Below are 26,860 nucleotides of genomic sequence, written 5' to 3'. Positions count from 1 at the left end.
AAGACCGGTTGAACCTTACCCCTCTCCTTTATTCTTTATTTTGGGAGTAACAACAGAGTGCTAAAGAATCGGTTCTGGGCTCAACATGGCACCTGTTGGCATGGCATTATATTCCTGCTTGCACCACAAAGTCAGGGTCACATTTGTCTCACAAGACCCGTCTCTCCCTACTCCTCCCCAAGGACCAGAAGCCACTGCGGAGGTCCGACTCCTCCCTCAACCCTGACATTATAGCTCTTTTGTGTGGCATTGCACCTCACAATTCGCAATCAATCCATCTACTTAAAACAGAAGTGTATAGACATTTTTAGGACCAGAGCAAGAAAGTTAGGCCTTCCAGTGAGACAGAAAAATGACCTTCCCTTCAAGGCGCTGATAAATTAAATTGGACTCTTGAGAATGGCTTATTCATGTCCTCTGAGGTAGATCTTGGAAGTGAGTGCCCCGCTGAACATAGGGAAGGTCCTTTGTCAGCACCCTAAAGGCCCATTTGAAATGTCATCAGCTTGGAACGCTATCACCAGAGACTATCAACAGCCCGTTTAAAAGAATGCCGTGGGTCAGGTGGAAATAGATGGCAGGCCCTTAATTCATTACGATAAGGGCAACCGTAAAAGAGAGTTATGTAGTGAGAATTAACGAGATCTAGGATGACTCCGAATCCCCTGTCCTGTGACTGTCCACACCAAATGCCTGTTCTTTTTGCATATGCCCCAGGATCTTCTGTTTAACAAACTTCCCAGAATGAAGAAAGCTGTAACATTCAGGAATGGTCCAAATCTAATTTGATCTCCTTTGGGAAAATTTGCCAGTAGTGATTGACATATCTGATTTCCGACCCCTTTTGGGCACTGAGGATCTAACCTAGAGCCTTGTACCATTACAACTCGTCCTTCCCTGAGGGGTTCTAGGCAGGGGCTCTACCACAGAGCCACGCCCCCAGCCCCTCACTGGGGGATTCTAGGCAGGGGCTCTACCACTGAGCCACGCCCCCAGCCCCTCCCTGGGGGATTCTAGGCAGGTGCTCTACCACTGAGCCACGCCCCCAGCCCCTCACTGGGGGATTCTAGGCAGGGGCTCTACCACTGAGCCACTCCCCCAGCCTCTCACTGGGGGATTCTAGGCAGGGGCTCTACCACAGAGCCACGCCCCCAGCCCCTCCCTGGGGGAGTCTAGGCAGGTGCTCTACCACTGAGCCACGCCCCCAGCCCCCCACTGGGGGATTTCAAACAGTTATACTGCTTGGCTATGCCTGTAGTTTCTCACTAGAAAATTCTGGGTAAGTACTCTACCACTGAGGTATATTCTCAGCTGTCTTCTTTCTTTTTATTTTGAGACAGGGTCTCACTAGGTTACCTAGACTAGCCTTGAACTCTTTAGCTAGGCAGGCCTTGGACTTAGGAATCCCGTTTCAGCCTCTAGAGGAGCTGGGCTCACAGGCCTCTACCTCCATGCTACCTCCATGCCTGGCTCCCGTATCTGATTTTAAATTGTTGAGAGTTGGACCAGATTTTAAAATGGGTGTCCGTTTAATGTTATTTGGTGATGATAATGTCATCTGATAATCTGAAAGCTCAGCTGTAACCTCATGCCCTCAGTGGATATAAACAGCCTAATCTAATAAGCATGGGCTTCGTTGTAAGCAAGGCATCAGGGAGGAGAGAGCAAGGTGCCTGGGATAGATTTTAACAGGAGTCAGTATTGGAAATGTTTGTGCAGATTCTGACTTTAGAATTATTTTCTCATTGGGAGATGTTTGTGACAAGCACCCCCTCCTCACTGTTGTCCCCCTCCCACAAGTCCCCCATGTAGCTCAGACTGGACTGGAACGCAGCTGTGTAGCCAAGGCTGGCTTCCCGCTTGCTACAGTTCTCCTGCTTCTGCCCCACCCCACCAAATGGAAGGCTGGGATTCTAGGTGTGCCTCACCTAACGCAGTTGCCTGTGGACGGCCACCTGTACCTGGAGGCCAGAGGCCAGCCACAGCTGCTGTACCTGGAGGCCAGAGGCCAGCCACAGCTGCTGTACCTGGAGGCCAGAGGCCAGTCACATCTGCTGTTTCCCAGGTGTCCTTTGTTTTGTTTCTTTGAGCCAGGCACTCTCATTGGCTGGGAACTTACCATGTGGGCTAGTACTGATCTGTGTCTCCATTGCTGGGCTTGTGCTTGTCCACCCTCACCACCCCTCCAGCCTCCCCAGTAACAGGGGTGCCAGGACTCCAGCTCTACTTCACATATTTGCAGGGGCTGAGCCATCTCCCCAACACTTAGCTCCTCTTCCTCCTCCCTCCCCACCCCCCACATTTTAACAAAGTAGCAGAAAGCTAATAGAAAATATTCAATACCTGAAATGCCATTACTCAACACTTTCATTACTGAACACACAGAAAGAAGGGAGAAGGGAGGGAGGGAGAGAGAGAGAGGGAGGGAGGGAGGGAGGAAGGGAGAGAGGGAGGGAGAAAACACGCACGAACTTAAGAAGTGATTATACTGTTGATTCATCCCCGTGTGTAACTTGCTGAATTGCTGTGTGGTATACACTGGACCGCTGCTAACCATTCCATCATGCCATATGTAATTAGCTTTTACGTATGTTGGTGGTTCCTGTCTACGTGGCGTTCGCCCTTGGCCTTCTTAAATTTCTGTGGCTCGAAATATGAACAGTAAGAGGAGCAGAAACAGATACATACTAAAAAAAAAATCCCTGGACCTCAACTGTAAGTGAAAATCCCACCACACAAATGGAACCTTGTAGAATCCTAAGTGCTCAAGTTTTAGAGCAGAGAAGAAGAAAATAATAATAAGGCCTTAAGACTCTTTTTTTTTTTTTTTGGTTTTTCGAGACAGGGTTTCTCTGTGTAGCCCTGGCTGTCCTGGCACTCACTTTGTAGACCAGGCTGGCCTCGAACTCAGAAATCCACCTGCCTCTGCCTCCCGAGTGCTGGGATTAAAGGCGTGCGCCACCACGCCCGGCTAACCTTAAGACTCTTTAATGACCTCATGGAGAGGAATTATTTTGTGCCGGCCTCTTATTAATTAAAAAATTATTTATGTCTATACATTTATTAGTGAGTATTGGGATGTATGAGGGCAGGTTCTGAGGTGACCAGAGAGGTCAGACCCTCTGCGGCTGTTTTATGAACCACCTGATGTGGATGCTGTGAACTCTGTAAGAGTACAGTGGTGCTCCTGACCATCGAGGAGGGTTTTTTTTTTTTTTTTTTTTTTTTATGCTTGCACATGTGCGTTTGTGTGCATGTGATGCACACACCGGTACATCTCAGGTGACAGGACAACCTTGGATATTGTTCCTCAGGTTCCACCCACCTTCTGTGGCACTAAAGATACATCATTCACTACAGCCCAAGTAATCTGGTTGGCTGGTTAGTAGGTCCCTTCGGTCCCTCCCTCTCCAGCGCCGGGATTACGGACAGGCACAATTTCCATGAGTTCCAAGGATCAAACTCACATTTGCAAGGCAAGCACTCGACCCACTGAGCTCCACATTGGAGGATTTTTAAAAAGTTAAATTAAAATGGAATTACATCATTTCCTCACTCCCCTCTTCTCCCCAGTCCCTCAGATGCCATCTCCCACAATGCTCCACTTGCTCCCTCTAAAATCAATAGCTTCTTTTTCTTGTTTTTTTTTTTTAAAGGATTGTTTATTTATTTTATGTATAGGAGTACACTGTTGCTGTCTTCAGACACACCAGAAGAGGGCATCTGGATCCCATGACAGATGGTTATGAGCCACCATGTGGTTGCTGGGAATTGAACTCAGGACCTCTCGAAGAGCGATCAGTGCTCTTAACCACTGAGCCATGTTTTTTCCAGACCATTTTTCCTTATTATTCTTGTTAAATATATATATATATATATATATATATATATATATATATATATATATATATACACACACACACTCACACATACATGCATGCAGATACGTGTATAAAGCAAGGCGTCCTCTCCAGCCTGGTGACACTTACTCCCAGAGATGGGATCTTGTATGTTCGTTCTTCTCATAGGTGAGTTTAGAGGAGAACGAGGGGATCGTTTTCCACCATCTCCCAGCCAGTCCCCTCCTGTCCTCCTTCTCTTCCTCAGGTGCACCATAATGTCAGGTCCTTGGAAGACTCCATAGACCTTTGTTTTCCATCCCCTGTGCCCAAGCTCCTATCCTCGCCCTCCCTTTCAGTTAGGGCTAATGAAGTCAGAGGATTCTGGGAGGCCTACGGATGACCAACATCCCCACCCCCAACCTCTTAGTGGCTGACTCACAACCTCTGCAAGGTCTCCAGAGAGAGAAGGGTTGTTTCCACCCCACCTGCTGGGAATACAGAAGTACCTTTCTGATTCTGAACAGATTAGACAGTCCCACTGGGACCAGCATGTGGGTCCTGCCACAGTAATTGTGCCCAGGTGGGTATTTAAATTTAAAATTTCTGTCGAAGCAAGCCAACACTGTTCATTACAGGGCTGTTTGTAAAACTCGAGTCTCTGAGATTTAAAAAAGAAAAATTCTGTGTCAAGACCGGAGGAGTTGTTTGGGCTTGGTGGCACATTGCTCTTAATCTTAGTGCTTTGGAAGCTGAAGCAGGAGGATTATATCAAGTGCCAGACCAACCATGGTTACAGAGGAAGATGTTCTTCAAAAAATAAGCTGGTCATGTTGGTGCGTATATATGACCCAAGTGCTTGGAAAACAGATGCAGGAGAGGCAGACGTGTACGGCTAGCCTTAGCTATACACTGAGGTTGAGGCCTGCCTGGGCTATCTGAGAAACAGCAGCAACAGCAGCAGCAGCAATGATAAAAACAGGCTGGAAAGATGACTCATTGACTAACAAGCTAGCTGTGCATCCCAGGGACCTGAATTCCGATGCCTGATGCTGTAGTGCCTGTCTGTCTATAATCTCAGCAGTGCTTCAGGGAGCTGGGAGGCAGAGACAGGAGAATCCCCAGGAATCTCAAAGACCAGCCAGCCTAGAGTGTTGGGCACAGTGTCAGCCAGCCCCTTTCTTCTTCAGGAGGTGGATGTGAGCTCCTATGATGGCTTAGTGGGCAAAGGCACTTAAGGCTTGTCGTTCCTGATGACCAGAATTCAATCTCTAAACTCACATGGAGGATCCATCCCTGGACCTGCACACATGACCTGGTGAGCCCGACATGTGGTGAACAGGACACATACCCAGAAATAATAAAATAAATAAATAAATAAATGAAAGAAAAAAAGAAATAAACAAACAAAAAGACAAGGACCTAATCCCTTAATCCTGTCACAGGATTATCCCAAGATGTGTTTGCTTTTGTAAAACAAGGAACTCCTACACGTTACCACCTGCTGGCTTAGGGAACCTGGTGTGGGAAGAGGGTGGTGGCTCTGTGTGGTAGCAGAGGAGCTTCTGGGAGGATTTAGACAGCAGAGAGTGAACCAGTCACTCTGTAACCCCTTGCTTGAGGAAGGGACCCATGAATCCCTTCCAGAGATGGGGAGCTAGTTCCTAAGAAAACAAAGCAACAACGAACGGAAAATCAGGTCAGTCAAAACCTCTCCAGAGAGTGGCCATATCTCCATTTGCTTTCTTTTCCTGTGGAAAACTCACCCTGTGAAGACAGCTTGGTACATCTGGGAAGAACCTGGCGAGGGAAAGAATGTTCCAGAACATTGCATACTGCTCTTGATTTAATGTGTAAATTCATTTCATTTTTAAGGAGGGATTAGGTAATGGTTCCTTTTTCTGTTTTCTTTTGTTTGGTTAGGTTTTTTTTCCCCTCTTTTCTTTCTTTTCTCTCTCTCTCTCTCTCTCTCTCTCTCTCTCTCTCTCTCTCTCTCTCCCTCTTTTCCCTTTTTTGACAGTATGTTATGTAATCCAGGTTGATCTTGAACTCACTGAATAGCTTAGAATGACTTTAAACTTCTGATCTCCTGCCCCTACCACCTGAATGCTGAGGTTGCAGGCACGGGCCTATAGCCGTACCATAGTTTATGGTATGCTGGATTTGGAAGTGAGGGCTTTAATGTGTTCTAGCCAGACAGTCTACCTACAAAGGCAAGGCTACAGTTTACAGGTGGTTGCTGGTGTTACTGTTTTTGGGACGGGATCTCTGGAGCTTAGATTGGTCTGGAAATTGCTCTGTAGTCCAGGGTAGCCCAAAACTCACAGCCATCCTTCTGTGCCAGCCCCCAGAGCACAGACTGCCACACCTTTAAGAGGCTTTGTTTTTAAGGTTTATTTTTATTTTATGTGTGCAAGCACCAGCATGTATGTATGATGTGCACTACATGTCTGGTACCCTTGGAAGCCAGAAGAGGGTGCCAGTTCCCCAGTAACTGGAGGTCACAGGTGGTTGTGAGCCACCTTGTGGCCACCAGTGCTGGGAGCCAAACCTGGATACTTTGTAGGAGCAGCAAGTGCTGAGCCATCTCTCCAGCCTCATGGACTCGGTTTATTTATTTATTTATTTATTTATTTATTTATTTATTTATTTATTGCTTACCACATCACTGCAGTTTGTATGCTGTGACTCGAGGCCTATCCCAGCAATCGCAGGGTTCACCAGGGAGTGCCAGTTTGTGCTGCCTCTGACCATTTCCCAAGAAATCATTTCATCTGAAAGAGAAATTTGTTTTATTTCACTTTCTGTTTTTTTTTTTTTTTTTTTTTTTTGGTGGCCGTAATGAAGACTGCTGGGGCGGGGTGGGAGTGGGGGTGGGGGCGGTGTTGTGTATCCTTAATGGACCGTTACCTTTCTCTGGAACGCGTTGTCAGGGCTTAAAACGTCATTTTCTTCCCAGTTGTTCCATGAGCCACTCTTTCTCCCAAGGAGCTTCCATACAAGGAAATCCTACACCCAGCCTGGGGCAGCATCAAGACACTGGGGAGGGAGAACCACTATCTTTCCTCTGTGAAAGGGAGAGTCCAAGTATGCTTGACCATTGGTGATGAACATCCCAGCCTTCCTGCTCGCTCCACATCTAAGGTGGGCTTGGGCTCCTTGTGCGGCCACCATTCCTGAACCAGTGTAGCGTGGGTTTCCTGCTCTGCCTCTGCCCGTCTGCAGGCCTGCTTCCTTTCTGGCTTGGATGACTTCCTTATTCCCCCCTGGGAGTGCCTCCTCTCCTGTTCATGCTTTCAAGGGCACAGCCTCTGCCCAGGATCCCTGGGGGTGCGGGGGATGAGAGGGCTCATATTCTATCAGAGCACTTATTATTGAATTATACCATTCTGTTTATTTAAACCTGCTCCCTACCCCGTGTGTGTTGTATATGAATGTATATGTATAGGGACCAGAGAACAACTTGGATGACAACCTACGGGGTGTCCTTAGGAGCAACCCACCCGTTTTTACTAAAATTAATTAATTAATTAATTTTTACTGTTTGTGAGTAAGAGTACACAATGTTGTTAGGTTGTTTTTCCACCTTAGTGTGGGATCTGGGTATTGAACATCAGGCACAATCTGCAAAGCACATTATCCCATGAGCCAACTTGTCAGACCTCAACTTGTTTTTTTGTTGTTGTTGTTTGTTTGTTTGTTTTTATTTTTTTTGAGACAGTGATCTTTCACTGGTACCTGGTTGATTAGGCCATGGGCTGGATGGGGAGAACCAAGGATCTGCCTTGCTCCACCTCCCCTGCTGTGCGAGTACAAGCATAGTCCAGCTTGCCAGGCATGTTGGATGCTGGGTATTGAACTCAGGCTCTCATGCCTGTGTAGCAAGTGCCTTACTGAGCCATCTTCCCGGTTCCTTGTTTTAATTGTTCTTTCAGTAAGTTGTAGGCTCCTCCAGGGCATGATCCAGTGCTTTTTGTTCTTTTGAACAAGGGTCTCATGTAACCCAGGCTGTCTTTGAACTCACAATGTTACTAACAATGACTTTGAATTCCTGAGTTCTCCCGGATCCTCCTGTGGTCCCAGCATTTGGGAGGTAACAGCAGGAAGATTGCTTAGAGTTCCAAGGCAATATGGGCTACCTGATACCCTGTCTTATTCAACTCAAGGCCCCTTTTAAAAAGTATTGACTGGGAGATGAACGGGAATAGGGATGAATGGGAATAGAGGGAAGAGAGTGTAGCCTTTTGAAGGACCGCCAGACTGTGCCAGCCTGTGGATAGGGGGAAGGGCTCCACCTGGTTCTCTTCCTAGTGTCTGTTTCTCATTACAGTGGGTGTGGTTGCTTCTTGCAGTCTGATCTTTTGTCTTCCTGATGACTAGTGGTGGTGAACATCTTTCTGTTTGCTCCTGAGATGTTTGTCCTCTTTGAAGAAGTGCCTATTCAAATCCTTTGCCCATTTTAAAAGTTAGTTTCTGTTACATTTATTTGCATGTGCACATGCATGCCGCAGCTTCACTGTGGAGGTCAGAGGACAGCTTGGAGGTAGTCTGTTCTCACCTTCCTCCATGTGAGTTCAGGGAATTGAACTCAGATCACCAAGTTTGGCAGCAAGCACCCTTATCCACTAAACCATCTCACCAGTCCATCTGCCCATTTTTAAAATACGTTTTTGTTGTTAGTGTTTATTTGGATTATACTTTGGGCCCTAGACCATTATCACACAGAATTTGCAAATATAGCCTCTTGTTTTATGAAGTTTGCTTTTTATTTTTGTTTTTTTTGTTTTGTTTTGTTTTGGAAGAGAATTTTGATAACTCAGGCTAGCCTTGAACTTGTAGTCTTCCCATGCCTCCTAAGAGCTAGCTAGCTAGGCATCCACTGCATACCAAGCAGCATGTGCCATTTTTAAAAAAAAAAAATGTATTATTTGAAAAATGTCATTTATAGTCACATGTAACTTGATTATATTCACCCCCACTTCCTCCAGCTCTTCTGGGGTCCCACCAAACAATATCACCCTCCCAACCTCATGTTTGTTTGTTTGTTTTTAAAAATAACCCACTAAGTCCAATTATTTCTGTTCATATATGCATGGGTGTAGAGTCATATTTGGGGTATAGACAACCAACCAGTAGTCACTCCCTCAATGAAAAGTGACCCTTCCTCCCACCAGCCACCATCGGTGGCCAATGGTTCTCAGCTAGAGGTGGTCATCCTCTCCCCTCTACCCCTCCACGCTGATGAGTTCGTATGCGTGACAGCCATGTCGTGCCCAGATGATCGGGGTTCACAGCCCTTCTCCCCTTCCTCTGAGTCTTAAGTTCTTCTTTACATTCTACAATGTTCTCTGGGCTTTGGAGGTGGGACTTGGCATAGATGTCCCATGTATGGCTGAGTACTCCGAAGAACTTATTCTGAGAAAGGAGTTACCTCCCTGTAAGTGTTTTAGTGAGGGAGGGCCCAGCAGAATCCAAAACGGTACATGCTATGGCCTATTGCTGAAGAGATTATATACTTTGGTTGCAGGACATAGAGCTGCAATCCCCACCTGCCAGGCATCCACTCATTTTTAAAAACAAGTCAAAAATGAGTCAGAGCGTTCATGGCGTGAAAGTGCGTTGTGCACTATGGGTTTCTAAGCATTTCATTTTTTACTGCTAATTGTAATTGTAGTTATTTGCTTTCCTAGTCAACACTTGCGGTGCACATAACATGGCGGGGGGAAGGTCACCCTTCTGTCCATGATGGAATTGTGGCATGGGAGGGAGACGGCCACTCACAGAAACACACACACCTGGCCTCTCCAATTTTGTATCTTACTCAGCTTCCACAGGCCTACTCATTCTAATCAGTTGGCTAATTAGAACTTAGCTTTGCCTGCTTGGTAGACTCACTTGATGTACCATTCAAGAATAATAAACATTTACACCCTAGGCTTTTAATGGTCTGAGGCAGTGGAGGAGTGCATAAAAAGGTTTGCCTCTTGATCACTAGGCTTTGCAAAAGATGGAACCTGTCTACAGAGATAACAGCTACTCAGGGGTGTCTTTCCCTAGTCTGGGATACTTCCCAGACTGTTGGAGACAGAGAGCAGGCAGTACTTAATCTTGGTGATCGCAGCTTGCAATTTGGGATGAAGCTAAGTGGTAAACAGTCTGGGGATGTAGCACAGTGGTAGAGCACCTGTCTAGAATCCCCCAGTGAGGGGCTGGAGCATGGCTGCCTTTCCCATAATAGAATGCCTGCCTAGAATCCTCACAATAAGATGCTGGGGCATGAACTCAGCAAGGTCAAGGCAGCATAAACTTACAGCCTAGTGCAGAGAGAAGGGAATGCCTATGTACCTCTTGTGCTCGGCCTCTTCTCTACACTTATCTAGTCCAGGACACAAACCAAGGGAATTGTGGCCAGTCATATTCAGGACAGTCATTACCACCTCAATTGACCCAGTTAAAAAAATCACAGGAGGCTGGAAAAATGGCTCAATGGTTAAGAGTGCTTGTTGTTCTGGCACTGCACCCAAGTTCAATTCCCAACACCTACATTGAGTGTAGGTCACAACTGCCTATAACTCCAGTTCCAGGAAATTCTGTGCCCTTTTCTAGCCTACACACACACACACACACACACACACACACACACACACACACACAGCATATATTCAAACTCGCACACATAAATTTAAAAAAAAAAATCACTCATAGCTATGGCTCACAAGACAGGCACTCCCTCATTGAGGCTCTCTTCTGGGGTAACCCCACATGATGTAAAGTTGTATAAAACTGAATGTCACAAATGGCTACATTGTATTTGTTGCTACTTAATTGTTATATGTAAATGAGTCAAGTGTTAATTCTCTGGGAACTGGAATCGGGTCAAGAGGGATTTACTATCCTAGGCTCTGTGATACAGGAAAATGTTAAGTCTGAGGTACTGGCTCAGTGGGAACATGCTTACCCAGAATGTAGCAAGTTATCCTGGGTTCCGTTCCCAGAATGCACCCTCAGAGGAAGCCCAGGAAGTCTCCTGGAAAAGGAGAGATGTGTTTCAGAGCCCCCAGACCTTGGAGTTCACCTTGACATGGAGAAGAGTCCTTATTCATTTTATTGATGTTTTAATTAACAGTGAAATATAGTATAGATTCATTATTAGGTTGTAGGCAATTAGCAATAAACATTTTAATATACAAATTAAATCTTCGGGGGCACTGATACCTATGAGTGATCCCAAAGCATCCTCACTGGAATGTCTTCATCCAGCTTCACTATAGCTACATAGTGGAATCCCTGAGTCAACCTCTCTCAGCCTATATCCTCCTCTACCTCAAAGTCCTTCAGGCCCCAGGCCAAGTGCAGTTAGGGCAGACTTTTGTACAAATAGCTGGGAGGAGTGGGTGGCTGGGATCTCTTCCCATCTCCCCTACTTCTAGGAGGGAATGTCAGCCTTCAACAGGCCCGATCCTGATTGACACTTGGGCAGGCACAAGTGATACGGTACATATGCAGGCTGTTTTCCTGGGAGGACCGAGTTCTGTAACCCATAATTTGTCTAAGCACCTAGCTTATAATATGCTTATTACATTTTGCGGTATGAGAGAGCCAGGAGCATTAGGTCACCCCAGTTCTGAATGCTAATAAGCTAATTACTGTGTTGAGGGAGACAATAACACTTCTGAGGTTGTCCCACGCATCGATCCATTCCTTAGAGTCTGTAACCTCAGACTCTTTGCATCATGAATTCACCTGGTTTGTGGGTGCTTCTGATACACTGGCATTCTGTGTGTAGAGATAGATGCAGTGTGAACCACGGCTACGTGGAGGGCTTGCTGTTGGGGACAAGACATTTTCTCACTGACAGATTAAGCGTGTAGCTTCGCTGGTAGAGAGCTTGCTAGCATGCATGGAATACTGGGTTTCATCCCAACACTGCATGAACCAGGCAAGGTGGTGCAAATATGTAATCCCAGCTCCCAGGAATTAGAGGCAGGAAGATCAGAAGTTCAAGACCATTCTAAATTACACAGGAAGTTGGAAGCTGGCCTACGTTACCTGTCGACCTGTCTTTTAAAGGGGAAGGTAATTTAGTAGACATGTGTGTGTTGTTTGTTAAGGCACTAAGGAAGGGTGTGTGTGTGTTCAGTATACATAGGTGTGGATGAACATGTACACATGTGTTCATTCCAGTAGAGGTTAGACAGAAGCCATGGTGATGTTGCTCAGAAAGGACAGTGTCTCTTACTAGCTTGGAACTCGCCGATTAGGGGAGGCTGGCAGACAGGGAGCCCCAGGGACTGAGGAGATGGCTTATCAAACCCAAGTTCAGTTCCCATTATCCGTGTTGATTGAGTCACACTACCAGTAATTCCAACTCCAGGAGATAAGCCTCTGCAGATATCCAAACGCGTGTGGCATACATGCTGACAGACACATATACAATCATGTAGTGTGCTTTCTGGGATGTGTTCCAAGTCTCTTGCTATATTAGAGATTTTTAAAATTAAATTAATTTATTTATTATGGGGGCATTGTGTACATATGTGGAGGTCAAAGGTCAGCTTGCTAACATTGGTTCTGTCCTCACATCATGTGGATCCTAGGGATCAAATTCAAGTCATCAGGTTTAGCAGCAAATGCCTTTACCCATGAACCATACATACCACTGGTTCCTATGCTAGAAATTTTTATGGTTTGGACCAAACTCTGTTTTCTTCTCATGAAAGTGAAGTACACTGGTTTTGTCCTTGTTGAGGCCTCTTGTCCCTTACCATTATCTGGTTGTCTTAGTTAGGGTTTCATTGCTGTGAAGAGATGCCATGACCACAGCAACTCTTATATAAAAAACAAAAACAAAGACATTTAATTGGAGCTGGCTTATAGTTTCAGGGGTTTAGTCCATTATCGTCATGGTGGAGAAACATTGCAGAATGCAGGTGGATATGGTGCTGGAGAAGAGCTGAGAGTCCTGCACCTCCATTCAAAGGCAGCAGGAGACTATGTGCCACACTGAGCATGGCTTGAGCATAGGAAACCTCAAAGCCCATCTCTACAGTGACACACTTCCTCCAACAAGGCCACACCTACTTCAATAAGGTCACACCCCCTAATAGTACCCCTCTCTGTGGGCCAAGCATTTAAATACACGAGTCTATGGGGAGCCATTGCTATTCAAATCACCACACTGGTTATTTATTTATATACTTTTGCAGTTCTGGGGGTTGAACTAAGGGCTTGTGTATGTTCAACATGTGCTCTCACTAAGACACACTCCTCTCGCTGAGCGACACTTCACTTCTGACCTGCATCTCAAGCCTTCTTTTTGCATGCTTTCTGTGCGTGTGCAGGTACACTTAATGCGTGTTTTATAAACACACATTAATATCTGGTGTCTTTCTTGATTATTGTCCACGTTATCTTTATTTTTAAGATAGGGTCTCATTTTGTAGCCCTGGCTAGTGTAAAAAACCTCGCAGAGATATGCCTGCCTTTCCTTCCTGGGTGCTAGAGACCCCAGCCTGTCTCAGTGTTCCCTGAACTGGGGTAGTCACAGACAACCATGACCATATCGTTCATTTACTTTGGGGTAGAACGTGGGCAAGCTTATTTGTATGGCTGTTAGGACATAGCATTCAGAGAAGGCTGTCGTTTCCTTTCACCACTGGGCTTGGAGGAAAAAACCCAGGTCTCCAGGTTTAGCCACAAGTGCCTCTCTCTACCCACAGAGCCACCTTGATCCAGTGGCTCACTCAAAACTGCCTGTAACTCCAGCTCCAGGGGACCTAACACCCTCTTCTGGCCTCGAGGAACCTAACACACATGTGCATATCCCCATCACCATCCATATACACAAGTAAAAATAAATTTAAAAAACATATTTGAGACAGGGCCACACTGTATAGCCAGGCTAGCCTATAATCTTTATGTAGACCAGGCTAACTTCGAACTCACCGAGATCCACCTGTGTTGTGAACAAAGGCAGGAGCCACCATGTCTGGCTATAAATAATTTTTAAAAAAGAATTACCCAGGACTCTCCAGTTCTCCACACACATGCACATGTTCCCATACCCACACATCCACATGCATGGACTGCACCATTCATATGTGCACACAATAAATGGCTAAGAATAAAATAAAGCACACAGACATAGAAGCCCTGTGAACACTTCTACATTCCCATTCCCTGGTGTGGCCCTGTTTATGTTTTCTTATTTACTTTTCTTCCTGTGTGTTTGTGTTCATGAAGTCTGTAGGCTACGGTGGAGTCCACATGTGTGCACACCATAGACAGACGCCAGCAGGACCCCACCCATCCCTGGTTATTAAAAAGCTCTATGCTTTTGATTGCCCTACTTTTTTTCTTGTAATACAAAAATAACCAAGCTATTAGAATCCTTTATGATTCAAACCAGAACATTAGTTTTATTATATATGGAAAATGGATCTTTAAACATCAAAATGACATCTAATTATTTCCCATTGGCTTGTATTATATGCTATTATTTTATTGCAGTATACTGTCCAATTACAGAAACGACTCCAAAGAGGCATAATTTTTCTGGCTTAATGTGTAATTGTTTATTGAGTGTTTTTCTCATTATGGTGATTTTTTTTCCCTCTTAGAATTGCTCTTATAAAGAAGCTTGCTTAGAATTTTTGTAAATTGATTATTATGTAGTTAAAGAAATCAGGCATTCAGGCTATGTGTGGCAGTGTGTTCAGAACTGAAGGAAGTGTATGATTTAAAGAGACCCTTCTTCAAAAACCTGAAGCTGCAGAGCTGGAGAAATGGCTCTGCTCTTCAGAACACTTGTGGCTCTTGCAGCAGACTGGAGTTCAGTTCCCAGCACCTATGTCAGACAGCTCCAAACTACCTGGAGCTCCAACTCCAAGGGATCTGATACCCTCTTCTGGTCTCTGTGGGCATCCACACATACATGCCCATACACATACACATACACATACACATACACATACACATACACACACACACACACACACACACACACACACACACACACACACACATATATAAGCCTTAAAAAATAAAGTATTAAAATTCCAATAGCAGTAAATTGTATTGTTATCGAAATACACATTTATTTGTTTATGTTTTAGGGAAGAAATGTAATAAGTTGTTGTATAAAATTAATGGGTTCTGTGTTAGTTTAGAAATTCGTGCCTAACCCCCACAAGGAGCAGCTGTAGCCCTGCAGGTCATTAGAGGAGCTGTTTATGGTGGGTAGCTTTAAGTGAGTGACTGAGTCAAGTGACTGACTCAGGCCTGAAATCCCAGTTACTTCAGAGGCTGAGGAAGTGGGAAGGCACATTCAGGGCTTGCCCTGGCAGCAGGGCTAGTTCAAGACCACACTGGGGAACTTAGCAAGAACTTGTCCCCCAATTGAAACATTCCTTCAAATGCTCAGATTTCGTTTAGACAAAGAACACATGATTAATGTGCTCCAGTGAGGGGTTGGGGCATGGTGTCTCAACATGGCAGCTCTCTAGAAAGGCCCCACACAATTCGTTGACAGGAAGCATCATTGCTTCTCTTTCTCTCTTGCCTTCTTGCTCCCACTCTGTCCCCTCTGATCCCCCTCTGACCCCATTCCCCTCCCCACTCTCTCCATGTACTCATGGTTGGCCTCTTCCCCGCCCTCCCCCCTTTCTCTATCTCTACTACCTTATCCTACCCTATCAATTCCCCTCCCCATGCCCTGAATAAACTCTATTCTATACTAAAAGAAAAAAACAAAGGAAGAGGTATCAGTGGAGAACATAGGGTGGTGAAAAGATTGGTGATGTAACCAGGTCTTTATAGTGAGGATGGTCCAGCAGGAAGTGAGCTGGCAGGGAATGGGACATAAGTCATGATGGGTTGAGCAGACAGCCTTCTGCTGTTGAAAAAAGGAAAAGGAAGAGATCCTGTCTCAAAGAAATAAGGCAGAGAGTGATAGAACAGGATTTCCTACATCCTCTGGTTTCCATGTCCATGTATTCATAACCCACATATCCATGTACAGAAACCATACATTTTTACACACACCAGAAGTCAATGTAACAATGAACAGACTTGCCTTTTAAAAAAAGGTAAAAGGGAGCTGGGGGTGTGGCTCCATTGGTAGAGTGTTTACCTGACATCCGTGAAGTCCTGCGTTTGATCCCAAGCACTGCAATAACGAACGAGGCATTGTGGTACATCCCTGTAATCTCCTAACAAAGGGAATAGTGGTAGTAGGAGATCTGAAGTTCAAGGTCTTCCTTGGCTGCATATGGAACTCATGGCCAGCCTGGGATATATGATACTCTGTCTCAAAAAGGAAAAAGGAAAAGAGTCACTAGACTCAGTGTCACACAAGTAACTAAAGATTAAGCGCCTGAGCTTGCCCCACCACCAGATTCCCACATGATGCTCGCCTGACCACATTGGAATGTTGAAGTCGTAAGATACATTCGGAGATCGTGGGATTCAAAAGATAACTGTGGAAAAAACGGTGAAAACTCCTTCTTCCCTACTCTTTCTTTAACGGGATATTCCAAAGCTTAGTTCCATTCTCATCACCATTAGAACAGCTTAGGATTCATCCTAGGCATGTCAGTGGCACTCATACATAAACCACTGAGATAGATTGCAGTGGGTTAGCTTCTATCGGTTCCCACGGGGGCCACCGCAGGTAGTGCGAACAGATTGGGGAGCAGGTTTATCACTGGCCCCTGGGAGGATATATAGGATGCCAAAAGAGGGAACTTAGCTCCAAAGGAGGAGCCCAGTTCTCACAGGAGTGTGACACCGAGAGAACACGGTTTGCTTGTAGGGTTTTTGTTGAAGATCTGAAGGCATAGCTTCTTTCTGTACCACACAACGCCAAGATGGCTCTGGGCACTCAGCAAAGACTTGCTGTGAGCACTGGCTCCATTGATAAAGTGCCTGCTGTGTGAGGGGGAGACTTGAGTTCAGAGTCCCAGCAAGCCCAGCAGGGGAGGTGAGAGCAGGACAGGGGAGCAAGGTGGGTATGTGCATGGTGGTGCGTGCTGTAGGTCACTTCCTTTTAAAGGAGGACTTGCAAGTGGGTTGGCAGTCTCTGAAGTCTGCACTGAGCCAGGTATGCTTAGGTGGAATGTTCTTAATGTCCTCATACCGTGCTGAGCATATGAAGTCACACAAAAACTGCCTGGACTTTTCTAGGTATATACCAACGAGCTTGAGAATAATGCGTCAAGTTGGGATTTGGGAGTTCTTAAACACTGTTGGAAACATCCAGCCCCCAGTAGATTCCAGGACATTTCTTTTATCCTAATTTTGATATTCCATCCACCAGCCCCTTCATCAGTCAGCCCCTGCCACCCCCATCCTTTAAAAGAACATATTTTTTTGTGTGTACACATATGTCCAAGCACCTATGCAGGAGTCGGATGACAATTTGCTGGAGTTGTTCTTCTACCATATGGGTTTGAGGGATCAAGCTCAGGTCACCAGGCCAAGCGGCAAGTGCCTTTGCCCACTGAGTATCTCACTGGCCCTCATATCTCTGATTGTCTAGATCCAACACAGAAAAGGAAATGTTTAGCTGTCAAGGGTGACCATAGAAGGCTCTTTGCTCTATAGAAGAACAGTGTCATACAGATTATCAGTTACTGTTCATGCTGGGAACAAACACCTGACAGAAACTGCAGAAAGAAGGAAGACAGGGAGCATATCATGATGGGGAAGGCATGGTGGCAGGGACAGAGGGGTTTTGACATCTATAGGAAGGAAACAGAGAAATGAGCGCACACACTCAGCTTCCTTTCTCCTTTCCCTGCAGTGCAGGACCCCAGCCGTTGGATAGCCAGTGCTGCCACTCCTTCAGGGTGGTTCCTCCCACCTCACTTTAACCTATATAGAAACCCCACTATGGATACCCCTAGAGATGTGTTTCCATGGTGATTCTACGTGCTGTCAAGTTGACAAGAAAGAGTCACCATCACAGATGGCCACTGTCAAGTTGGTGACTGACGTGTCTCTTAATGGCAGATCATTGATGCTGAGGCATTGGGCGCACTGGGCACAAGCTACAGAACTCTGATGCTTTATCAGTGTGAGGGTCAGGTTAGCAGAAGTCTGAAACAGGTGTAGTTATTCTGTATCTTAGGATGCTCTGGCTGTGGTCCCTATCAGGTGAGTCCACCTGAGGTAAAGTCAGTAAACCACAGCCAGCCACCCCTTAATGTTCATTTGTTTGTTGGTGTTGTATGTGTGTCTTCTTTGTCCTTGTGCACCATAGCAACTTGGTGGTGGTCAGAGGACAACTTGCAGGCATTGGTTATCTCGCACCACATTGACCCAGGGATCAAATTCAGGCTTGGTGGCATGCACTTTTGTTTTTTAAAGCCTACTGAGCCATCTTGGTAGTATACTTTAAAAAAAAAAATCCACTTACTGGATGACAATTCTGAAAGACTTGGGGCAGTGGGTTCTTTCAGGGTGGAGGAACTCATTTTAAAAGATAACACCCTCTTTCCTTTGTTTCTTGCCTGGTAATATATTTTTATGATAGAAACATTAAGAAGTTAAAAATTAACATAGGCTCAGAGCCATAGTTTGCTATATAGTTCCATCAGCTTATGCATCTGTGTATATGTTTACACAGGTAGTTTTGCATTGCTGAGATCCAACTGGCAATGCATCTTATTTTCCTTAATGTGATTTTGTCCAAGTGGGTTCTGTTTGATTTTGAGAGAGGATCTCATGCCACTGAGGCTGGCTTCAGACTCCCTATATAGCCAAGGCTGGCTCTGAACTGCTGATCCTCTTGCCTCTGCCTCTCAAGTGTCGAGATCACAGATGTGTGTTACCACACCTGGCTCTGCCACGCCCCTGCAGCTATTACGAAGACACTGAGTACTTACTGAGTTATATACATTGTGGGAAGCACTCCTGGAGCTTAACATGTTTCACAGAACACTTGCAGGTGGTTACTGTGTTAAAGCATGTTACTGGACTTAGATGTGTGCTATAGTCTCCCAATGCTTCAACATCACTGGTCTGCCACCAAGAGACACATCAGTTACCAGTTTAATGGTGACCATCTACAATGGTGAATCTTTCTTGTCAATTTGACAGCATATAGAATCACCATGGTATGTCCCATTTTATATGCTATAATAACGATTTTGTGCTGGGCAGTGATGGTGCACGCCTTTAATCTCAGCACTTGGGACTCAGAGGCAATGGATTTCTGAGTTTGAGGCAAGCCTGGTCTACAGAGTAAATTCCGGGACAGCAAGGGCTACACAGAGAAACCCATCTTGTTTCCTTACACTAAAATAAGTTTAAAAAAAGGATTAGATCAGCATTTTCTTAACATGTGGGTAGTGACCCTTTTGGGGGTCAAATGACTCTTTGATAGAGGTTGCCTAAGACCATCAGAAAACATATTTACACCAGGCATGGTGGCACATGCCTTTAATCCCAGCACAGGAGTCAGAGGCAGGCGGATTTCTGAGTTCGAGGCCAGCCTGGTCTACAAAGTGAGTTCCAGAACAACCAGGGCTATACAGAGAAACCCTGTCTCAACCCCCTTCCCCCCCCCAAGAAAACATATTTACATTGCAATTTGTAACAATAGCAAAATTACAGTTATAAAGTAGCAATGAAAATGATTTTATGGGCTACCACACATGAGGAACTGTATTAAAGGGTGGCAGCTTTAGGAAGATTGAGAACCAGTGGGCTAGATGATTATGTAACTGTGGACCACGACAAATGCAATCTTTTCTTGTTTTTTTTTTTTGGGCTTGTTGGTTTGGGGTTATTTTTGTTTGGATTTAGTTTCCTCTTTGTAGCATGGCCGACCTCAAATTGTTTGTATTTGTTTGTTTTGTTTTTGTTTTGAGCCAGGGTATCTCTACATAGCTCTGACCATCCTAGAACTCTATCTGTAGACCCGCAAGGCCCCAAACTCCTAACCATCTGTACTGGATCCTTTTCATTGCTGTGGTAAAATACCCAGCTAAAATAACCTAAGAAAGGAAGGAAGGTTTATTTGGTTCACTGTTCAAAGATACAGTCAATCAAGGCAGGGGAGGCATGGTGGTGGGACTGAGTATAGGACATTTAGTTCACTGATACAGTCAGTCAAGGCAGGGGAGGACTGAGCGTAGGGCAGCTGGTCGCATAGCGTCTGCAGTAGAGAAACAGAGAAGAATGCTCAGCTCACCTCCCGCTTCTGTTCAGCCTGGAATCACAGCATGTTGGACGGCTCTGGTGGGTCCTCTTTAACCCAGTCTAGAACCCGCCACCCCCCACTCCCCCCCCACACACATACACACAGACATGCCAAGAGTCTTCTTTCCCGGGGTGGTTCTTGGCAATCCAGGTTAGCATCACAGATATCATGATCAGCCTTCCCATTTTTAATTATGATTTACTCCAAGTACTGAACAGCTCTTGGTGAAGTTCTAACTATAAATTCCCCCTGAGGCAGGGGGGATGACTGAGTTTGAGGCCAGCAAGGCCTATAAAGAGATGTGATATTAAAAAAAAAAAAATCAACAAGCAAACAAAAAAACATGCAAAACACAGTATATCTCAAAACTGGTAGAAGGCAGCAGGAAAAGAACAACAAAACACAGTGATGTCATTTCTGGAAATTCCATGGTGCAAAATGGAGGCTGACTATAGGCCAAATGATGCATATGTAGCCCAGCTTAGAAAGCTAATCGAGGCGAGTACAGGATTGTGTCCTCTCATCATCGTAAACCTGATAGATTGAAACACCAACGGTTGGGGGTCCAAAGATGGTAGCTCAGTGGCTAAGAGCCTGAACCACTCTTGCTGAGGACCAAAGTTCAGTTTCCAAGCACCCAACATCGGGAGGCCCAGAACAGCTTGTTACAGTTGTCACAGTTATCACAGCTCCGGGAGGTGTGACAACTCTCTTCTGGCTTCTCTAGACAACCTGTGCTCACACTGACACATGTGCGTACACATAAATACATATAAAATCCATTTTAAAGGAGCGTATGCTGCCCTCCAGTTAATGTCACAACCAAGTAGCACTTCTCTTCTAAAAACATACTTCTAAAACTCTTCTCCTAGAGCTGACATCCTCTATCGAGAACTGCTTCTGAGCATTCTTGACTCCTCCTCACCCACCCCCTCTCTCTCATTTTGTTTTATATTTGAAGCTTTTGCACAATAAGCGCTTTGAAAAAAAATTTAGGCTACATTGCTGAAAATCTACAGGCCCTATAATTTTCTCTAAGGAGAAAATTCCCAAGTATTACATGATATTTGTTATTGCAAAAGGGATCCTTGTTTTCGTTTTTTTGTCTTTCGGATCATCTGGTTTCTGCTTGGGGTAGACCCCAGGGCCTCGTACACCAAAGGCAAGTTTATTGTGGAGTCATAGCCCTAGTGTAGCTAGCCTGTAAGACAGGCTCTCCGGTGGTGACATAGTTAAAGCCACAGAACTTAGTTATCAAATGGCCTATGACTGGAGCACCCTACTTCTTTCCCCTCCAGCCTCAGTTTTTTGCTGTTTGGTTTGATGAGTGGCACTAAGGATGGGACTTCACACACACTAACTAGGCTATACCCTCTGCCCTTCAATAGGGGAGCCTAGGCAGGTGGGTGCTCTATATTGAGCTACACGCCTGGCCCCTAGCTGGGGAGTGGGGTAGTATTCCTGACAAGGTCTCTGAGTCACTTTTTTTAGCCTTTCATTGGAGACGCGTACAAAAATACTAACACAGCATCTTTCTTTTACAGTATTTATCTATGTCTTAGGGTGTTTCTCATTTTTATAGACTTCTTTTTTTTTTTTTTACTCACATGTTTTTCACCCCCACACGTATGTATGTGCACCACATTCAGGCCCAGTGTGTTCAGAGATCAGCAGAAGGCACTGTTGAAGCTCCTAATCTCGTATATTCCCTAAACTATGGGAATCAAGGTGCTGGGTGGCAGATGCAGTCTTGTTGGGAGTATTCAATCCTTTATACAGTTTGCTTGTCCTCTGTGTCCCTTGCTTTCTTTTACGCATTCCCTCTGTTTTTGTCTCTTCTCTCTCCCATACAGATCCAGAGTTAGGTGTTGGCGCACTACCTGAACACAACCAAGATGCGGGACCAATTGTCCCCAAGATCTCGGGTCTAGAGAGAAGCCAGGAGAAGAGCCAGGACTGTTGCAAAGAGCCCGTCTTCGAACCCGTGGTGCTCAAAGACCCACATCCTCAGCTCCCTCAGCTACCATCCCAGGCCCAGGCTGAACCTCAGCTCCAGATTCCATCTCCAGGCCCGGACTTGGTACCGCGCACCGAAGCTCCGCCCCAGTTCCCTCCTCCAAGTACACAGCCAGCCCAAGGACCCCCAGAAGCCCAGCTGCAGCCTGCCCCGCTGCCTCAGGTGCAGCAGCGGCCACCCCGGCCCCAGTCCCCCAGCCACCTGCTCCAGCAGACTCTTCCACCTGTGCAGTCACATCCCTCCTCCCAGAGCCTCTCTCAGCCGCTGTCGGCCTACAACAGCAGTAGCCTGAGCCTCAACAGCTTAAGGTGAGCAACCCAGTCGTCCACAGGGTAGGGTTACCATTGGGCATGTGTGGGTCTCTTGGGTGTGGAGGACTCGGGTGGGGGTGGCATTAGGATAAAATTTATTTATGTAGGGACCTGAGGTATACAGAGAAGAGACAGGAAAGATGATTTTAAAAGAAAACCTGGAAGACCCAGGCATGATGGCACACACCTTTAATCCCAGCACTCAGGAGGCAGAGGCAGGTGAATCTCAATGAGTTCAAGGATAGCCTGATTTACAGAGTGAGCTCCAGGACAGCCAGGACTACAGGATGCCCTGCCTAGAGGGGATGAGGAGGTATGAGGTTGTACCAGGGCACCCTGGTGGATGGCCGGCCAGCAGGCATGCAGAGGCTGAGACACACCTGAACTATGGTGTCATTGGGAGAGTCTGAAGAGGGTGACTCTGTGCCTCTGAAAAGCAGTGCTGGTATTTCCAGAGGCCTGGGGCTCCCTAAGAGCTTGGGTTTCTTTTGTTTCAAGGCCCTTTCTCCACTTGGGGTCACTCAGCTCTGTTGAAAATGAGAGAAAAGCCCTGCAGGAGAGCCGGGCTCCCTTTTGACTTCATTAGGTCTCACAGAGGAAAGTCAACTGAGTTGTTCAATGATGTCTGCAAAGAAGAGGAAGACAGGAGCCTCCAGGGTCTAGCTCCACCGCTGTCCCCAGGCTCCATCTTTGTTACTACCTTCCTTTTGTAAGGCGGATAACTTGGCTGGTTTAGGGACACCTTTGTTTCCTGTAGGACTTCCCCACAGGGTCAGGTCCATCTCCTGATCCTCTGATTGAGAAGAGTGATGTGTTCGTTGTTTCTCTTGTTGCTCTGACAAAATACCGGACAAAAGCAATCTAAAGAAGGAAGGGTTTATTTTGGCTTACAGTTTGAGGGTCCTGTCCATCCTGGTAGAGAAGACAGATTGGCAGGTGGTTATGTTACATTGTATACCCCTGAGGAAGATGGTTACATTGTATCTTTTCTCCCTCCTTCCCTATCTCCACCCTCCCTTCCTAAAAATAAAGCAAGCACATTTGGTAGAATGCTTGCTTAGTGGGCGGGAAATCTTGGGTTCCTTCCTCAGCACTGCATAAACTTGACATGCTGGTACACAGCTGTGGTTCTAGCACTAGGTAAATGGGCACATGAGGATCACAAGTTGTGAGACAGAGGCTAGCCTGAGCTATATAAAACCCTGTCTCTTAAAACAAACAAATAAAAAGAAATAAAATGAAATAATAAAATAAAAATGCCTTTTATTGTAAGCAAGAAAAGAGTTAACAGCTTTATTGTAATAAAGAAGAGTTGAACAGCAGCAAAAGGAATCTCTGACTTTTCCCCCTTTCCCTTTTTTATTCTGACAGCAGCAGCAGAAGCAGTACCCCGGCAAAAACCCAGCCCGCCCCTCCTCACATCTCCCACCACCCGTCCGCCTCTCCCTTCCCCCTCTCCCTGCCCAACCACAGCCCTCTGCACAGCTTCACACCCACCCTCCAGCCCCCTGCCCACTCACATCACCCCAATATGTTCGCCCCTCCCACTGCTCTGCCTCCTCCCCCGCCGCTGACGTCTGGAAGTCTGCAGGTGCCAGGGCATCCCGCAGGGAGCACGTACTCAGGTGAGTTGAGGCAAGCTCATGGGTACACCCACACACCCAGTGCCCCTCGCTAATCACCACATCACCAGACTGCATTACATTTGCGATTTGCACGCCTCTTGGGTGTGTTCTCGGAGTCTCTAGTCTTTTGTGGCTGAGGTTCAGCAACAGTAAATACCAATGCCTCTACATTGCCAATGCCTGGCAAAGAAAGCCCTGGGGACTTTCCTCAACAAGAAAATGGAATGGCTTAAGCCACATTTTTTTTTTTTTTTAATGACATCACCACTTAGTGAAACTTAGATGTCGTGTGCTCTGTGACACACATTTAACCTATGCCAACAGTTTCAGGCCTGTGTCTGTTTTGCCCTCGGATCTTAGGTTGTTTCTTGGTGTAGAGGTTTCCTTTGTCAAATAGGACCACTTCTATTGATGTTTATTTTTATTACTTTACATTTTAATTTTTGTGTTTAGAAGTGTGTGTGCATGTGTGTGCATGTGTGTCACATTCACATGTGTGCAGGAAACCAAAAAGGCCAGAAGAGGGCATCAGATCCCATGGAACCAGAGTTACAAGTGCTTGAGCTTTCTGACATGGTGCTTAGATCCAACTGTTGTTCTCTACAAGAGCAATATGTGCTCTTTCTTAACTGCTGAGCCGTCTCTCCACTCAAGTAGGGCTCTCCCTCTATTCTGTTGAGGTAGGAGTACACCCCAGAATTTTAAAGACAGACATGCTGAGGCCGGGGATGGGGGGTGGGGTGGGAAGGCTCACTCACTATAGGGCTTACCTTGCAAACCTGAGGCCTTCAGTTCAGCCCTTAAAACTCACATAAAAAAACGACAGGGAAGGTGGTGTACATTTGTGTTCCCAGCACAGGGGAGATCGATAGAGAAGGAATTCTGGCCAACCCATCTAGTCACCTTGCTGACATACAGGCCATTGAGAGACTGTCTCAAATACAAGCTGATGCCATTGAGATGGCTCAGTAGGTAAAGGCACTTGCCACAATGGCTGGCCACCTGAATCTATCACTAGGGCCCACACGGCAGAAGAAGAGAACCACTCCCCAACATTTTCCTGTGACCCCCACACATGTGGTAATATACACACAATATGCACACAAATGAATAAGTGAATAAGTTAATTAATAAATTAGATATTAGAAATAAATGTGTGTTTAAAGAAACATATGGTTTAAAGAAACCCCAACTGAGGAATGACACCTGAGGTTGACACATTTGGCCCCCATACACATGTTCCTCACATACATGCAGATGTAAGCGTGCCCCCACCCACTCACCCACCCCCCCACACACACACAAACCCATATGAACTGACCTAGTGTTGGATTTTAGTGTTCTTTTCTCCTGGCTGTATTAGCCAAACCTGTGCCCTGATGTTGATCTGTTCTAACCATGTTACACCATGTCACAGAGCTGTACCAGTCCTTGAAGAAGGCATGGGAACCTGGAGGTATTAATAGATATAGAGTGAATAGTTGGTATGTTTCAGTGTGCCATAGTATTTAAGTGTGTGTGTGTGTGTGTGTGTGTGCACGTGTGTGTGTACGTGTACATGTGTTTACCTGAGAGTAGAAACAAAAATGCCAACTGTGGTGTTACTCCTTAGGGTACAGTCACACACCTTGTTTTGTTGTTTTTAGTGAGGTTTTATGTGTGTTGTTGTTGTTGTTGTTGTTGTTGTTGTTTGTTGTTTTGAGACAGTAATACTGGCCATGCAGGCCAGGCTGGGAGTGGCTGAGCTTGCCTTTTAGACTTGGGACTAAGAAACTAGGTATTGAAGTTGTAATGGGCTGAGAACCAGCCTTGGTCTGTTCCACCTGTTGTCCCTTTTGATCCAGGGCCTTGCTCCATCCCTGTGTGTCCCAAGTACTGCATCTTTACCCCTGCATCCATCCATCGCATAACACTAGGTCCTTATAGATGTTGCCCACTTCTATGACATTATAGCATGACACTGTCACCTACAGAGTTCACACTGGGGAACTGCACAATCAAATTTTATACATGCTGGCGTGTACGTACACACACACACACACACACACACACACACACACACAGATTCCTTGGGCATTGGTAGAGCGCTTGCCTGGCATGCACAAGGCCCTGGGTCCCATCCCTACCACTACATAAAACCATGTCTGTGGTGTAAGTTATGTAGTCCAGAGCTCAGGAGTCAGAGGCAAGAGGATCAGAAGTTCAAGGTCATTCTCTGCTGTATAGGGAGTTCGAAGTTATTCTGGGGTACATGAGCCTCTTCCTCAGTGTAAAGCAAAGCAAAACAAGAACCTCCTAATGCGTTAAATAAGTTAATGATTCTGTGTCAGGCCACATTCATAGCTGTCCTGGGCTGCATTGTACGTGGTATGCACACTGGACATGCCAGCCACCAGGATGTCCTCTTCTGAAAGAAAAGGCGTCACCACCGTTATCTCCCTTTGCTTCTTTTCCAGAACAAGATATCCTGAGGCAGGAACTGAACACGCGTTTCCTGGCCTCTCAGAGTGCCGACAGAGGGGCCTCCCTGGGCCCTCCACCCTACCTGCGGACCGAGTTCCATCAGCACCAGCATCAGCACCAGCACACCCATCAGCACACGCACCAGCACACCTTCACACCGTTCCCCCACGCCATCCCGCCCACTGCCATCATGCCGACGCCAGCACCTCCCATGGTGCGTACCCCAGGCAGAAATGTGAGGATAAGTAGAGCATGCAGCTTGCCTCGGGGGTTGGCATGGGCACTGGGAGACCCTGGAGAGGGGATGGGGAGCGGCCACTCTGTGAATGCTGGGGCGCATCCTGTAGGTCCTGTCCATCTTTGCTAATGAGCTCTGGCCCTAGAGCACCGGAGTTGGGACG

The 26,860-nt window shown here is 46.1% G+C and overlaps 1 protein-coding gene across 7 annotated transcripts in view; it reads left to right on the top strand.

Moving 5' to 3' along the window:
- Positions 1-26,860, top strand: part of Auts2 (activator of transcription and developmental regulator AUTS2) — a 1,097,294-nt gene that overhangs the window by 1,036,910 nt on the left and 33,524 nt on the right. For 3 of the 7 annotated variants that reach the window (XM_085837232.1, XM_085837230.1, XM_085837235.1), the window contains 3 exons: positions 21,897-22,368; positions 23,743-23,996; positions 26,453-26,694. In XM_085837232.1, coding sequence (XP_085693358.1) covers positions 21,897-22,368; positions 23,743-23,996; positions 26,453-26,694 — 968 coding nt within the window. The remainder of the gene's footprint in view (positions 1-21,896; positions 22,369-23,742; positions 23,997-26,452; positions 26,695-26,860) is intronic. The other 4 variants (XM_085837234.1, XM_029477061.2, XM_029477062.2 and 1 more) reach the window with 3 other exon arrangements.

The sequence above is a fragment of the Mus caroli genome, unplaced genomic scaffold (genome assembly GCF_978045245.1).
Source record: "Mus caroli unplaced genomic scaffold, Mus_caroli_1 scaffold_4, whole genome shotgun sequence".
Lineage (NCBI taxonomy): Eukaryota > Metazoa > Chordata > Mammalia > Rodentia > Muridae > Mus > Mus caroli.
This window is presented reverse-complemented; position numbering and strand designations above follow the sequence as displayed.